The sequence below is a fragment of the Rhododendron vialii genome, chromosome 11a (assembly GCF_030253575.1).
Source record: "Rhododendron vialii isolate Sample 1 chromosome 11a, ASM3025357v1".
NCBI lineage: Eukaryota > Viridiplantae > Streptophyta > Magnoliopsida > Ericales > Ericaceae > Rhododendron > Rhododendron vialii.
In genome coordinates, this window is record NC_080567.1 from 31806334 (window position 1) to 31821707 (window position 15374).

General features: G+C 36.3%; 1 protein-coding gene across 1 annotated transcript; it reads left to right on the plus strand.

Annotated features, from left to right (window-relative positions):
• The first annotated feature begins 9073 nt into the window (after nt 1-9073).
• LOC131308927 (2-oxoglutarate-dependent dioxygenase 19-like) lies at nt 9074-12012 on the plus strand. The gene is made up of 4 exons (XM_058335972.1): nt 9074-9505; nt 10339-10574; nt 11196-11523; nt 11650-12012. The coding sequence occupies exons 1-4, from the start codon at nt 9224-9226 to the stop codon at nt 11890-11892; spliced, it is 1089 nt and encodes a 362-aa protein (XP_058191955.1). The 5' UTR covers nt 9074-9223; the 3' UTR covers nt 11893-12012.
• The last annotated feature ends 3362 nt before the right edge of the window (nt 12013-15374 follow it).

Sequence of the window (15374 nt, forward strand, 5' to 3'; positions counted from 1 at the left end):
GCCCCCTGCAGAAAAATTGTTAGAGCTAGATGACTTGCAATGCATGGTAGGGAAGAAACTTCTTCCGCCGCCTACAAATTTCAGGAGATCGACTACTTCCATTAAATTTTAGGTAATTAAAATTTACATTATTATTTTTGAGAAATGATTTTGTCACTCCCTTTTTTGTTAACGCCACCCCTCTGCAAGTGTATTTTTGGTGGCAAAATCAGCAGCCTTATTTTTTCCTTTATTTTGTCATTTTACATCAAGAATTTATCACATTAATTGCCCATTCAAGTGCGGGAAAAACCTGCAAATGAAAGAATAAACAGGTCTCTATTCTTAGGTTGATAGAAATATGCATATATACACAGCAAGCACGTACATATATAGAGGCATGTAGAGAGAGATGACTATGGTGTCTGGAAGGGTGGCGATTGCTTCTCACACAATTGATCAGGGTTCAATTCTAAGGGTCAGATCGCAAGAAAATAATTTTTAATTTTTTTTGAATTTTCTTGCCTTTGACTGAACCATCAGATAAAACCTTCTTCTCTGACTTAATATATAATATGTCGTAGCTAGCTAGTTAATTGTCAGGAGAATTATGTAGTCAGCATTGACTACTTGCTTTGACAGTTTTATATATATATATATATATATATATATATATATATATATATATATATATATATATATATATATATATATATATATATATATATCTTAGTTCATGTTTACATGACATGTTGAATAATTCAATGAATTAATTTCATGTGTGTAATCACGAACCTACGTAGGTAGCAGGCAGCTCTCCTGCTCGCGGGTCCCTTTCCAGATTTCCTTCTACTTCATGCAATGCAAAGTTTGAAAAAACTCTAGAAGTGCCAATCGATCACGTTTTCCGATTCTGGGTTAGGAAATATAACAAATGAAGACTCCAAGAAATTACGTACACCTGCATATTTTTGTAACAAAGCTATATCTGCGCGCCTTTTGGGCTAAATTTTTTGTCTTTTGGACAAAGTTTTTTTGGAATAGATTGGGGCTATTTTTTTTTATTATTGAATTAATCATTTGTCTTGACGAGATGAAGGAATTGGAAAAATTTAAAAAAACAAACCAAAGTTTAAAAGAATTCAGAAAAGAAGAAAAATATATAGTACTACAATCTTTTAGTGTCTTTTTGGTGCTATCTTACATGCATTTTTTAAAACTTTGGTCTATGGCTTTATATATATTTTTTATTTTTCTCATCGAAACGAACGACGTGACGTAAAAATAAACCAGTGAAAATATATGGATGACACCAGTTTAAAATTATTCATTCGACGAATTCAGTAGTACTTCAATGGTGAATCTAGAAGGAAATGACTGCTGAAAAATGAAAATCAATGAAATGGTTTTGAGTCTTTTGACAACCTTAAATTAAAAGAGTAGATGGGACTAAAGGCAAGGACGGAACCAGGATTTTACTCAAGCAGTGGCGACATGTATACTAAAAAAATCTAGTAATGGCGAGACTATATAAGTTGGGCATAATTTTTTTTTAAATATAATAATTGCATTTTCTAAAATTTTTGTCGTGGCGGTCGCCGCCACTAGACCCCACTGATCTCATCCTGGACTAACGTTCGGAAATTTGACCTTTCAAGGACCAAACATTGCTTGGAAAGATAGCAACATTATTTTTTTTATTGACTACCAAAAAAAAGAGAGAGACCCAAAAGGATACAGTTAAGCACGGACCAACGTGCAGTAATTAAGACGTGAATAATGCATAAAAAAAAATACCTATAATTTTTTTCTCAAAAGGATACTGTTAAACATTATATATTGCTTGCAATATTTTTTTTTTTCCTCGCACATGTGTATATCAACGCCCGTAATTTCCCCTTATAAGGATGGTTCGTGGATGATGATTGCGAGGTTTCTTGTAATAGCTTGCGATTTGGTTCTTGGTTGGTGGATCTGTTTTTTTTGTTCGCCATTTTCTATTTCTTTTCTCCAGTGAGGTTTCTTTCAGTTCGGTTACCTCTACTCCGGACTTTGGTTTTCCAAGATCTGGTGTTGGCTTTTGGATTTTTTTTTTTTGGGTGTTGGTTGGTTTGGTGTTCATGGGATCTGCTCGATCTATTGCCTATTGATCGGCTATTGCGGTTGCACGTTCATTAGCAAGATCAGTGTCACAAGGTTTTGGCATCAGAGAAGTTAGGCCTTTTGACTTGTTATTGACTCATTCGGGAGAGATAACTGTCTTCTTCGATGTATTCAGTTCTTTTGAATGTTCATCAATGAATCTTCGATCTACCATTTTCATATAAAAAAAAAGTGCACATAAATTAAGTAATTAACACCTCACCAAACCCGTTGATCAAAGTATGGACTACTTCTTAATAACTCAGGTGTTTGGACTAGTTTATATGTACCTCGACTAATGTTAGGGCTAGAACTAATACTACCACTCATTTGTGGGGCCCCAATTAAAACCAAAACAAAGTTCCGTACGGACTACGGACCGACACCACAGAATGTATTTTCTAACTATTTAATCGTGCCAGTATTTTTCTAGTTAAGATAAAAAAAAGAAGCTAAAGTAGCAGTCACGTTGTCGGTGGGTAGATTAGTCGCTTCACCTGTCAAGCCTCCTCCTCGGAAGGTTCTAACGTTGGTGATGCAGAGATCTTGTCTTCACCCTTTTTTTGGTTAGGAGTATTTTCTAAGCTAATTTTCCCACATTTTCTCCTACTTTCTGTGACTTTTTGACTGGAGTCTCTCCTAAAATAATAAACAAGATATGCGATAAGCTAATAAATAATTCCGCAAACGGACAAAGGTTCAAAAGAAGGGATTCGGGCACCCTGTAGGGCACAATTATAGTCGTTCAAAAATACTTTCAACAGTCCGAATTTAAAAATAATTTGTTCAAGGGAAGAGTAAATCCAAACTGTTGAAAACACGTACTCATGAACGATTTGGATGTGCCGAGCAGAGTGCACTACAGGGAGTGTCCCTGTAGGATTTCTAATTCCCAAAAGAAGCCAAACCAATATAGGGACCTTGCATATGCAAATGAACATAGTTTTGTTTTCAATCAGTGATCACTTGATATAATATTGAAATCTCTTTCACGTAGTAAATTTATGTTTTGAGGTTAGATATATAGTTTCTATATGGTATCAGCGCCCATTTCACCCTACATTTTTAAGAAGAAATTTACATTTCACACCCCACAAAAAAGGGCACAGTGATAAACACAAAAGATGTTACAGTACATGCAACATACCTCAAAACGAGCTGCACGTGAGGTTAAGAAAACACAATCTTACATTGTTTGAGTATAGAATGAATGATCCCTTAATATAATGTTGGAACCAATTAATCCACCTAATAAGCTTAAATTTTTGTGTTGGATATAAAGTTTTTATCATTCCTAACTAGGACGACTCCAAAAATTTACTTCTTCAATGACATAAATGTATAGAAATTGTTTATGATACAATACTTAATATGTTTTTTATTTGTGTAAAAATCAAGTTGGGTGTTGACACGCTTTTCTCCAAGAAGTAGGAGAAAAAGAGCCCCAACGCAAGTTGGCGGGCGATCGAGAAAATGCGCGGACGTGCCCGGACTACGGTTGGTCCGTTGTGAAAATTGATGCGTGTGCACGAAAATCTGATTTCGAACAAGAAATTGTGGGTCCTTTGCACAATGAAGTGGACTTCAAATTTTCACAAGCGATGTGGAAAAGAAAACCGTAGAAATGGAAGATGCTAAGGATTTCCATTAACGAAATAAAGGTTACAACTACGAAGTTGCAGAAAAGGAAATAGTACTAGACTACGAATACCGGAATAAGGAATTGAGAGATAAACTAGCGAGCTGATGTGAGAGTTGTGTGGTCGGGGACCCTTTTTCCTCCTTTGGTTCTTGATTTTTACAGAGGAGAAACCATTGCAGGTGAACCAAGGTGGGTATTAGCGGATATCACGGAAAGATCACGGCAACAATCAATTAGGATTATGATTAGTCCCATAATTATTGAATTATTATTCTACATTCCATACTTATCCTTTCCTAGTTAGTGGCTTCTCTGTCCTATATATGTATGACTGTATTCTACAATTAATTCTATGGAGAAACAATTCATATTCAACAGAAATTCTCGATTTATCAGTGGGTGAACCTTGATTGCTCGCAGGAGCAGAGATCGATGTCCACGTCTATCCATTTGGATATTTTCAGTGCAAATCATTAGCCGATTACACCACTAATTCTCTTGTTGCACCAGGCACTGCCATGTGCATGTCCACTTTCCCCATCAAAGGGATCTTTATACTCATCAAATGCTCGGCAGAACACGGGCAAGAATTCGCGACGTTGCGCTTTCACATTGATGGTCATTTTTTAGTATGAACGGTTGGGATGCGTTTATTTTATTTTTGTTGGTACATACTATCAACTTACTCACAAATTTAAGTGAATTTTCATGTACTGTCTGTGCAACAAATAATAAAGGAAAATCAACTGACACATGATAATGAATTATTGTTTTTTTTTTTTAAGTCTAGAAAATTTATTTTAACCCTCTCAATCCCTGTAGAGACTAGAAGCTGTCCCCCGTCCTTAACCAAACAGTGCGAGAAATTAAAAAAACCACCCAAGAAAAAGATCGGAAGAGATTACAACAATATCTTTTCATGTGTGAGAAAGTGGATGAATGCTAACAGAATAGGAGGATATTATTATAATTTCAAATAGGAAAAAAAATGAAAAGTGGAGTGTAATATCTAAATTAAGGTGCATTGCCGAACTTGATTTTCATGTATGTTTCATGTTCACACTGAATGAAGGAAAGTGATTTTAGCACTCTAAATTAGCCATTGACATTCCATTTTTTTCTTTCTTTATTCTAAGGGAAATTATCAAATTATCCTTTCTTTTGTTCGTATTCATCCACATTTTCACGCATAAAAGAATATTATTTTAATTTCAAATTTAAAAAAAACAAAAAGTGAAAAGTCAATAATTAAAAATAGAGTGTCAAAATTAATTTCCACAAAGTAAGATTCCCTCAGGAAAAATTTGAGAAAGTAAATAGGCGGTGTAAAGAGAAATACTTTCGGAATTGGATCACTTCAGCAACGCGTGGGGTCATTGTTTTCGTTGCGATTCCCACTTTTTCAAGTGGTACTGCTTCTAGAATCGTGGGTATTATTGGCATAATTGACGCAGCAATTTCTAGAAGAAATTAATCGGTGGCTGATCTCATGGAATCATGATAACAGTTTACCTGAAAATTTTGGGACAAAAAATGCATCGACAATCTACCCTACCCAATGAACAGGGACGGAATCAGGATTTTTTAAATACGGGTGCCGAATTATGAACAAGATTTTGAAATTTTGAGATTCGGAAATCTAATGGTTTGTTTGGTTTAGATTTTGAGGAAGGTTTTTTGGATAGTAAGTGGAGAGAGACAGATGAGGAATGAGATAAATAATTGAACAAAAAACTTATGGGAGACCGTTGCGCATAGAGAGAAATTGGGTTTTGGGACTCAAAACGAACTCATTTTTAAAAGATTAAATGTCTAAATAACACTCAAGACAAAATAACATATATAGGTGTTCTTAACAAACAAAAAACTACTCGTAACTGATATTGATATATAAAATTAAAAAAAAAAAACCCGAAACAACATAGGGGCCCTGACCTCCATAGGCTCACACCTAGATCCGTCTCTATCGATGAACTAGTGGGTACAGAGCAACGGTCAAGGTTTCAACCCACTCGGAAAGAATGTCGTAATCACGCTGTCCAGACGGGTGGAGGAGTACTCTCAATTCACCCGTTGGTGCTTGGCACGGTCAGAAAAATAAAGAAATAAAGTTGCACGTTCACAAACACATTCTGAGTTTTGCTGAGATAAACGCATGATCTTAAGATCACAAAATGTTCTCCTTGCATTGTTCTGTGCCGTATAATTGTTCCTTTTTTTTTTTGGAAAATGATTTTGCCACTTACTTTTTTGTTAACGCCATTTCCCTGGAAGTGTATTTTTGTGTGCAAAAATACCCTTTCAGGAGAGTGGCGTTAACAAAAAAGAAAGTGGCATAATCAGCAGTCTTTCTTTTTCACCGGCATTCCGTATTTTTGTTCTAAACGTATGTAGAACAAATAGCACCTTCCAATTACCAAACTGAGATATAGTCACACAAATGCCTTCGTACTCCATACTCCATCTACCACTCCCGAGCCAATAAACATTGGACGGTTTAAGTTTATATAGTCACAAAACTTTTCATTTCAAGAAACAAAATACGATTTGTTTGTTTTTTATTTATAAATGTATAATGAATCTGATTTTCTTAGATGTAGATAATTGCAGATTCTGTGACATAAACAATTCCGATCCTTTTTTTTTTTTCTCGGCAAAGGAAATTTTTTATTAAACTTGAAAGGGTACATCGAGTAAAAGGGAAGGGAGAACCAGAAAGTTCACCACAACCCCAAGGAAAAACAAAATTGAAGAAAAATTACATCAAAAGATACACCCAAGGGTACACCTAAATCGTGAGCCTTCTAATACCATCAAAATTCCTTTTAAAATCTTCCACCGTATACACCTTAAAATCGAATTTGGCTTTGATCCACAAGGCTGCCCTTGTTTTGATTAAATTAACCAATTGGTGGGGATCAGCAACTTTGTTGTTGAAGATAGCATCATTTCTTGCAATCCAAATAGACCACAAAAGTAGCGTAAAAACAACACTCCCAAAAAAATTTCTCCAGATTTTTGAACCGAAAGAAAAACCGCCAAGAGGATAATCCCGATCCTTGGCATTGGGTTGGGAGTGAAACCACAAGCGGAGTATGGAGAGATGGAACGTGGAGAGGAATTGATTTTAACATGAAGTATGCTTTTCCATTAGACCTTTGCTCCTCACAATTAGGAGTGCCAATCGGGCTAAACAAGCTAAGCACAATTTTAATTGCTTAGACTTGGCTAGACTCCTTATTACATGTGTTTAAACTTGATTTGATCTTGAGAATTTTTTTGTTTTAGACTAATTATTCAAACTTAGCTCACTTTTGAAGTTTTGTGTTTGTTATAAGCTTTGCTTGGCTCATGCAATATGCAAATCAATCTTAAGTTTTTCAAGTTTGAGCTTAAGCTCGTGAAATTTCTTGCTTTCAAGCTTGAGCTGAAGCTGAAGCTCATTAGATTCAATTTTTCATCTCACATTGGGGGTTTCCTATCTAGATGCAGTAATACTGTAAAATTGGGAAAAATATCTATACGAAAGGTGGATTCAGATATCATATTTTGGGATATTTATTAGGGGGTATTTGCGGTAGTGAAAAATTTGTAGATTTTGATTTGTAATTGAGAAGTTATTAGGTGTTTTGGTAGTAAATAAGTTAATAAATTTGTAAGCAGAGTTACTGTAGCAATTTTTTTTGTGTTGACACCTTTTTTGTTAGTGGAAAAAAAATGGTAAAATACTGAAACTTTTTTGTTCGTAAAAACGAGATGGTAAAATACGTTAAATTTTTAGTATTTTTTATTTGTAGAAACACCCCCTTAATCGATCTAACACTATATTTGTAGTGTTTATGATGAAATGATCCTTCTGTTCACGAACCTATCGAATCAAACACTCATATGTTCAAACTTGGGCTTGAATTCATAAAACAAATTGAAAAATGTGATTGAGATTGTCTTATATTTTTTTAAACAAATTTGAACAAACCAAAATTGAGCCAAGTGCGAGCTGTTTAGTTCTTTTAGCAATCCTACCTATAGTTATTAATGGATTTCAATATATATATATATATATATACTGCGAGACGTAGATGAGAACACAACGACGACTCCCACAACACGGATTCTGGGACGAGAAAGGTGTATTCTCAAGTGATTCTTCTAGAACTCTTTTTGCTTTTACTTTTACATTTTTTTCTAAAAGGTAGCTCATCTAGAACCTTACTACATTTAATGGCATCATGAATCGATTGGATGGAAATCCGGAAAGTTTAACCTAACCTATCCGAGACCTAATCAATACACATGTAGCAGTAAATGCATTCGGTTAACTAAAACGAGCCCGGATTTTCTGTACCGAAAATCCTTGTGTCTTTGTGGCGAGGGATTTTTCTACTATTAAAAACATAAAAACAACAATCTAACGATTGAAAAATCCTCCGATACAGAGGCACATAGGTTTTTGGGACAGATGAGATCGGACCCCCAACTAAAACACTTCGTCAAAAAAAGAACAAATATTTGTTAACGTAATTGATAGTTTCGACAGACGGATGTTTAATACAAAATTCTCTTGAAGATTAATTGTACTAAATTACTACTCCTTTCGTCTTAATTTGTTTGCACATTTTTAAAATTCTAACTTATTACGAGAACACAATAATTTTTTTGGGGGTGTCAGTGTGTACCATGGCTCGAACCTTTGACATGACAAATAACACCATAAGAGTGCCACCACAAGAGAAATCAAAGCTTTGGTGATCACAATAATTACCTTTGAAGAGTTTTGATTTTCTAAGAATGCCCTTCATTTTGCTTGCAATAAATGGGAGTGCACATCCTCTGATAGTGTATGAATTTTTTGAAAGAGAGGGTACTAAGGGAATTTTAACAAGTCGATAAATATTTTGACACCCATAAAAGTAAAAAAATAATGGCTTTGTTCGGTTCCCATTTCATTTTAGTTTTAGTTTAGTTTTCAAATTATTACCCTACTTCTTTCTCGAATCATTACCCCATTTTTTCAATTATTACTTTCTCATCTCTCTCTATTTCTCTCCAATCATTATCCCTATTTTCAATTATTATCATATTTCTCTCTCCACCCACTATCAAAACTAAACTAAACTAAACTCCCAACCAAACAAAACCAATAATAATTACTAGTTCGTATGGTGTACGTACTACTATTATGAGGAAACAATAAAAGTATTATCTAGAGCAGTACTCCTCTGGCCTCTTCTTCTTTTTTTGGGTAATTCTCCTCTGGCCTCTTAATCCCTCTACGCCTATATATATCCATGCAAGGATACACGCTTCTCTCCACAAAACAACATACTCTCTCTCTGCTGATCAAAAAAAAAAAACATACTCTCTCTCTCTCTCTCTCTCTCTCTCTCTCTCTCTCTCTCTCATTCACTACCAATCTAACTTCTCCCTCTCTCTTTCTCTCTCTCTCTCTCTCTCTCTCAAATGGCTCCAGCAACTTCACTTTTTGTCGAAAACCCAATTGAAACTCCTTCTCAAGCATCAAAGAGAATAAGCGTCAAAGCACTGGTGGAATCTCCTGGTCTCGCGTCCATCCCTTCTAACTATTCCTACTCTTCGAATCCTAACGAATCTGCTGCTTCTAACCCCGATGAAGATACATTCCCCATCATCGATTTCTCGTTGCTTACATCTGCTGATCCTCATCAACGCTCCAAAATCATCCAAGATCTCGACAGAGCCTGTCGAGAATGGGGTTTCTTCATGGTAACTAATACATAGTATTTGATGAATTCGTAAATTGCACGTTGTCTAATACGGAGTACCACACACTTTTTTTTTTTTAACTGGTCAATGCCATAAATTATTCAAAGCTCGAAGACATTACAGAATTTATCAAAAGAAAAGCAGAGAATCAAAACTAACTAATCCTAGATACAGGAGCTTACTGCAAATGCAGGCCGGCAAAACGTCTAGCACTTAAAGAACCAAATGCCGGCACGTCCTTGTCAGCGGATATAGATGACAAATCTGGTCTACCACACACTTACTTGAACCACGAAATTAGTAAGATAAATAAGAGAGCGTTCGTGGGGTAGCCCACACTTACTTGAACCACAAAATTAGTGAGATAAATAAGAGAACGTTGGTGGGTACAGATCTAGATAAAGTAATATTTAAAGTCATTCGAAGTAGTGCCCACAAAATAATGGGAAGCCCTATATATGTGGTTTGGAAGATATCGATGACATTTTTGTCCAATTCTGTGCACATAATTATCTCTGTCATTGTACATAATTTATGTGATTTACGTTCACGCAAGTGAATCTCCATATAAATTAGTACTTTATTTACACGGTTCAATTGGGTGTCAAATCGATTGACGTGTTGTGAGCACTAAATCATCGGCACTGTTGACTAACTTGGCTCATGTAGCATTCACTTGACATTTCAAACGATTTTAAAACGTGAGTGGTGTATATTATTAATCACATATTTTTTTTTATATATAATATTTTTATTTTATTCCGTAATTTCTGCAGCCTTTGTGAGTGCTAATCAACATTAATTGCTGTTCTTTTTTTTTTTTCTGGGATCAGCTGGTGAACCATGGCGTTTCAAAGAGCTTGATGAAGGAAGTACTGGAAGGATGCAACGAATTCTTCAATCTGCCGATGGAGGAGAAGATGGAATTCGAAGGTAAAGACATTTGGCAGCCCATCAGGTTCGGCACCGGCATCGATGTCAAGGTTGAGAAATTCTTCTCCTGGAGGGATTTCTTGAAGTGCTATGTCCACCCTCAGTTCAACTTCCCCAACAAACCCAAAGGTTTCAGGTACAAATCACATTGACGTCTTACCTAATTAAACGGAGTACAACACGTTTTTCTCTATCATGATCAATTCAAATTTACTACTCCGTATGTCCAAAATTTGAACACATCTAGTAGTGTGGCCCACCACTGATGGCAATATTCGTAGTCAGTGCATGAATATGGCTGGGAGGAGAAATTTTTGGATGCCGTCCTGCTCGGCGCATCCGGACCGTTCATTTCAGTTTTGGACGGTTCAGAGAGAGAAAGAGGAGAGAGAGAGTGGTGGGGCGAGGAGAGAGAGAGTTTCAATCTAAACCATCCAACACACTTTTGGATGACCCGGATAGGCTGCTCGGGCAGCACATGGGCACAGCCACGTGATACCCACCTGGCACCCAAAAATTTCTCGGTTGGGAGGTACATTTAAACATGTGCGTCGTTGAGGACCTCTTACTAATTTGTAGGTCCTATGTACTAATTTGTAGGTCCTACGTATATCGGATGATATATATATCTAATAACGTTTGGACTCTTTCTTATGAATGCACTCTAAAATACAGTAACTTCTATGTTGTTTGAGCAGAGCACGGAATTAAACCAAAACATGTTGGTTAAAATTGTGTGGAAATTTTGATTATGCAGCGACGTTGCGCAAGAATATACCAAAAGAAGCCGAGAAGTGATTAAGGAGCTGCTGAGAGGGGTATCGGAAAGCTTAGGATTCGAAGGGTCCTACATAGAGAAGGCAATGAATTTGGACTCCGGTTTGCAAATATTTGCAGCGAACCTCTATCCGGTTTGTCCGCAACCAGAAACTGCAATGGGCATCCCTGCGCATACCGATCACGGCCTTTTAACCCTACTCATCGAGAACGATATCGGGGGCCTGCAAATTCAGCACAACGGAGAGTGGTTCAATGTGCATCCACTTCCCAACTCTTTCTTGGTTAACACTGGTGATCATCTCGAGGTAAATTCACTCTCTTTTTAATAGATAAAGCAACATCAGGTACTTGCTCAGCACGTGCTCAATGCCGGTCAATCGGTTATATTTCTATATAGCTCACACAATATTTGGGTTTTTGTTATGAATTAGATACTGAGCAACGGGAGGTACAAGAGCATCAAGCACAGAGCAGTTGTCAACAACAAAGCTACAAGGATATCGATAGCCTCACCACTTGGACCGTCGCTCGATACGGTGGTTAGCCCAGCACCAGAGCTGATGGAGCGCGAAAATCGCCCGGCAGCGTTCTTGCCGATGAAGTATAAGGAATATATGGATCGCCAACTCGAGGGGAAACCCGTATCTGACAGTGTTCGACTCCCAGTTGCTTAGTTCGGATGTTGAGCTAGCTAGTTAGCCTATGTAGTAGTTTACTCTCCTCCATATAATAAAATTACATGTACTTTGTCTTGTGTATTGGATGATTATATGAAAATAAAATGGTTGCATGCATGGTTTAGATTTTATTTGAGTAACGTTGTACTAATTTGAATGCCGGCGCAATCTTAACAAGTTGTTTGGACAAATATATATGTGACATCACTTATCCGGAAAGTCTATATATGCTCCCGAAAAATGTTGTTGGTCCAAAGGTCGAGAATTTTTTTAGTGCCGAGCGGGCATATTCTATATGATGCCCGCTCGCACTCCCAAGCCGTCCCATGTACTTTTGTACGGCTCAGATTGAAACCTTTTTCTCTCCTATCACTCCTTTCATCTTTCTCTATTTAAATCCGAACCATCTAAAATCGCACCGAACGATTTGAATGTGCTGAACGGATACTACGTGGTATCCACCGGCGCTAAAAAATTTCTCCCAAAGGTCGGATATTACTGTTTCCCTTAAAGTGACCAATAAGAGAATTCAATGACTTTGATGCTCCGCCACTCGGTTTTCTTTTCGACAAGGGACATTATTGAGGACCCATGTGATTGTGTCCTAGGAGGAACGACACGAAATAAATTAATTTTCCTGAAAAAATTGAGGAGTTTAATAGTAATCGTTTGATGTCGTGTAGTTGTGGGCCCTAGATAAAGTAAATCTTTTTTAAAGGTTCCTTTCATTGTGATCTTAATGAGTGTCCCACTTCCCAGGGTTTTGTTCCCCTTTCTACTTCTAGATGCATTGTTTTCTGTTCACAGACGCAACATAGTACTCTTTCCGTTCCAAATTGGATGTCAATTTTTGATATCCGTTCTAATTTCAATTTTTTATATTTTTCAAAATGGATCTTAAAAATATACAATATAGATCTTCTTTTATCCATTTTGGGACAGAGCTAGGGCGTAGTATATATCATTAGTAATTTGCTGGCCAAATAAACAGAACGGGCCCTTTTGAGATTTTCAAGGCCCTGAACGAGATTAGAAAATGGGGTCTCTCATGTTTTCTGTATAATATAAATTGTTCGATACGAGAAACAAAATTACCCTAGGTTGCTGTTTGAAAGCATCTTTTTGTACAACTAGAACATTTGTTCGCAAAAATATTAGAAGAAGTAGGGATTGAACTTGCGACCGGTTGGAGAACAGAGTACTTGCCACCATGCTACATTACCCTGTTTATAGAATGTTATACATAAATAATATTTAGTATATTCCCATATTTTGGAGCATTATAACTGGACCAAAAATTGGAAGCCCTAGGCAGTCGATTGGTGGGCCTACGCCCAAGGCCGGCCCTGCAAATAAAATAAATAATGGAAACGTCAGCTATAAGAGTGATACTGAAAATTGAAATGCATGCAAAAAAAGCCAAAAGGAGTATACAAAAAAGTTATAGTGATTTCCACATCGACAGATCTTTAGTCAGCGGATTTGATTATGATCTTCTAGCTTTCATTGTGCACCGTTAGGTTAGGTTTGGCTTAATTTATTTATTATGAATTCTATTTATTTGAATTTTCGTTAGTTATAGGTCAATTTTTTGAATTATTCCTGTAATTTGATGATGAGAAAGACAAAACAAAAAATGTGATTTTTTTTTTCACAAAAAAATTGACTAAATACAAAACAAGCAATAAATAATCCTTTAATATATCTTTTACTATTCTGAATTCTCTAGAAGTTTGAACTAAAATTTATTTATTTATCTTTTTGAAGGGAATATTATGAAATACTTTGACAAAAAACGTAAAATCATTAATCACAGCGCAATAAACCAACTGTTTTGTTAAGGGGAGCTTTAAATTGATCATAAGTTGGTTTAATAGCATGGGGACATCACGATTGTTTCGTACGTTATGGTGTCTTGTATTTTTTATCCTTTTAATCTCTGGTTAACAAAACTTTTCTTTGCCATTCAAATAAAAAAATCCCCCCAAGAATGGATTGGATCGAAACGATTTTCCTGTCGACGCCCTTTATGTCAGCATTAATTTCTAAGCGCATGAAATCTCCCTAGCCAATTTTCCATTTTTCATTATTGAAGCAGAAGGTGCTGCCTTTGGTACTACTCTTGTATTGGGCGCAGATAACTTTTAATGGTTACGGTCCTTACGGACGCACCTGTATTTCCGGTTGAAATTATGATCAGTTTGATTTTTGTCCTTCCCAATTAAACAAAGTGAACCAACTGGCCCTTTCACCTCCTCGTTTTAAGTTAGCTTTGGTCCTGATAGTGAGAATAATGGGGGTCGGTTTGAAATTAATTAACTTTATTGGATTACGTAATTCTATATATAAACAGATACATGCACTTGTTGGATTATGTACGTTCCTTATTTAGTAAATCGCGAGGTGATCCGATCTTGGTTTTTCAGATTCCAATTTCACATAGCACATCAAAACAGGACACGAAACGAGATCAATCACAGATAGAACGCAAGAAATTTAAGGTAAGTTTTTTGGAGTAATGAGTGGAGAGAGACCGATAGAGAAATGAGAGTAATAATTAAAAATGAAAATTTATTGGAGTTGGGTTTTGAGATCCAAAACGAACATAGTTGGTTCCGTGCAATTGGGTAAATCCACAGGGGTCGGGGGCTGCGAATTGGCTATTTTTGAACAAGTTCACAATCACTCAACCTCACATACAAACAATAATTTCTAATTGGATGTATTTTCTTATTTCTTTTTCATTTTCTTTCTGGCCTTCTCTGTATATGATTCAAATCTTTCTTGTATCTAGAGTTGTAGCTGCTTCGATGTACCATTTTGTCCAATTTGAATAAAATCTTATTTGCTGATAAATAAAATAATAATATTACAACCAGAATTAGTTCTGATACCAGGACCATTGCAATTGCTCAAATGGAGATAAGGTACCCATCAGAGTGGGCTAGCTCTAGGAATTGGTCCTTTGTTTGGTGTTGTAGAGAGAACAACAAAGTTGCGCACTGCCTCGCTAGTAATTGTCTTAGTAGGAATTGTATTTTCTCTTCGGTTGTACTCCGCCCAATTTTCAATTCTTACTGGATTCTGATGTAATGCGTTGGCTTTGTCTTAAATGAAATTGACTCTTCAAAAGAAAGAAAGAAGAAGGCTCTTCCTTTCTGAATTCTGCAAGCTGTTGCTGAACGTTTCAACCACTGAAAACTGATTTATGAACCAACCAATTTTTAATAACTCCATAGGACCATAATGGTTTTCAGATATGAGGATAGAAGATGGGACCCAACCAATATACTACTTTTAATTTCTTTGTTTTTCCATTTGTTTGATAATTTCCGACATCTTTAATAAGGAACAAATTAAATGGGCATATCCCGTGGGAAGAAAACCAACAAAAGGAAATCTCCACGAGCCCCAAGAGCAAACTTTTTCCTTAATATCTCTTTTAATTAAGAAAAATTATTCGCTGCATAGAGGCACCA

Excerpts from the sequence above, each read along its gene's own strand:
- LOC131308927 (XM_058335972.1), top strand. The coding sequence starts at position 9,224 with ATGGCTCCAGCAACTTCACTTTTTGTCGAAAACCCAATTGAAACTCCT. Across the intron at positions 9,506-10,338 it reads GAGAATGGGGTTTCTTCATG|CTGGTGAACCATGGCGTTTC; the intron begins GTAACTAATACA and ends TTCTGGGATCAG. Across the intron at positions 11,524-11,649 it reads ACACTGGTGATCATCTCGAG|ATACTGAGCAACGGGAGGTA; the intron begins GTAAATTCACTC and ends GTTATGAATTAG.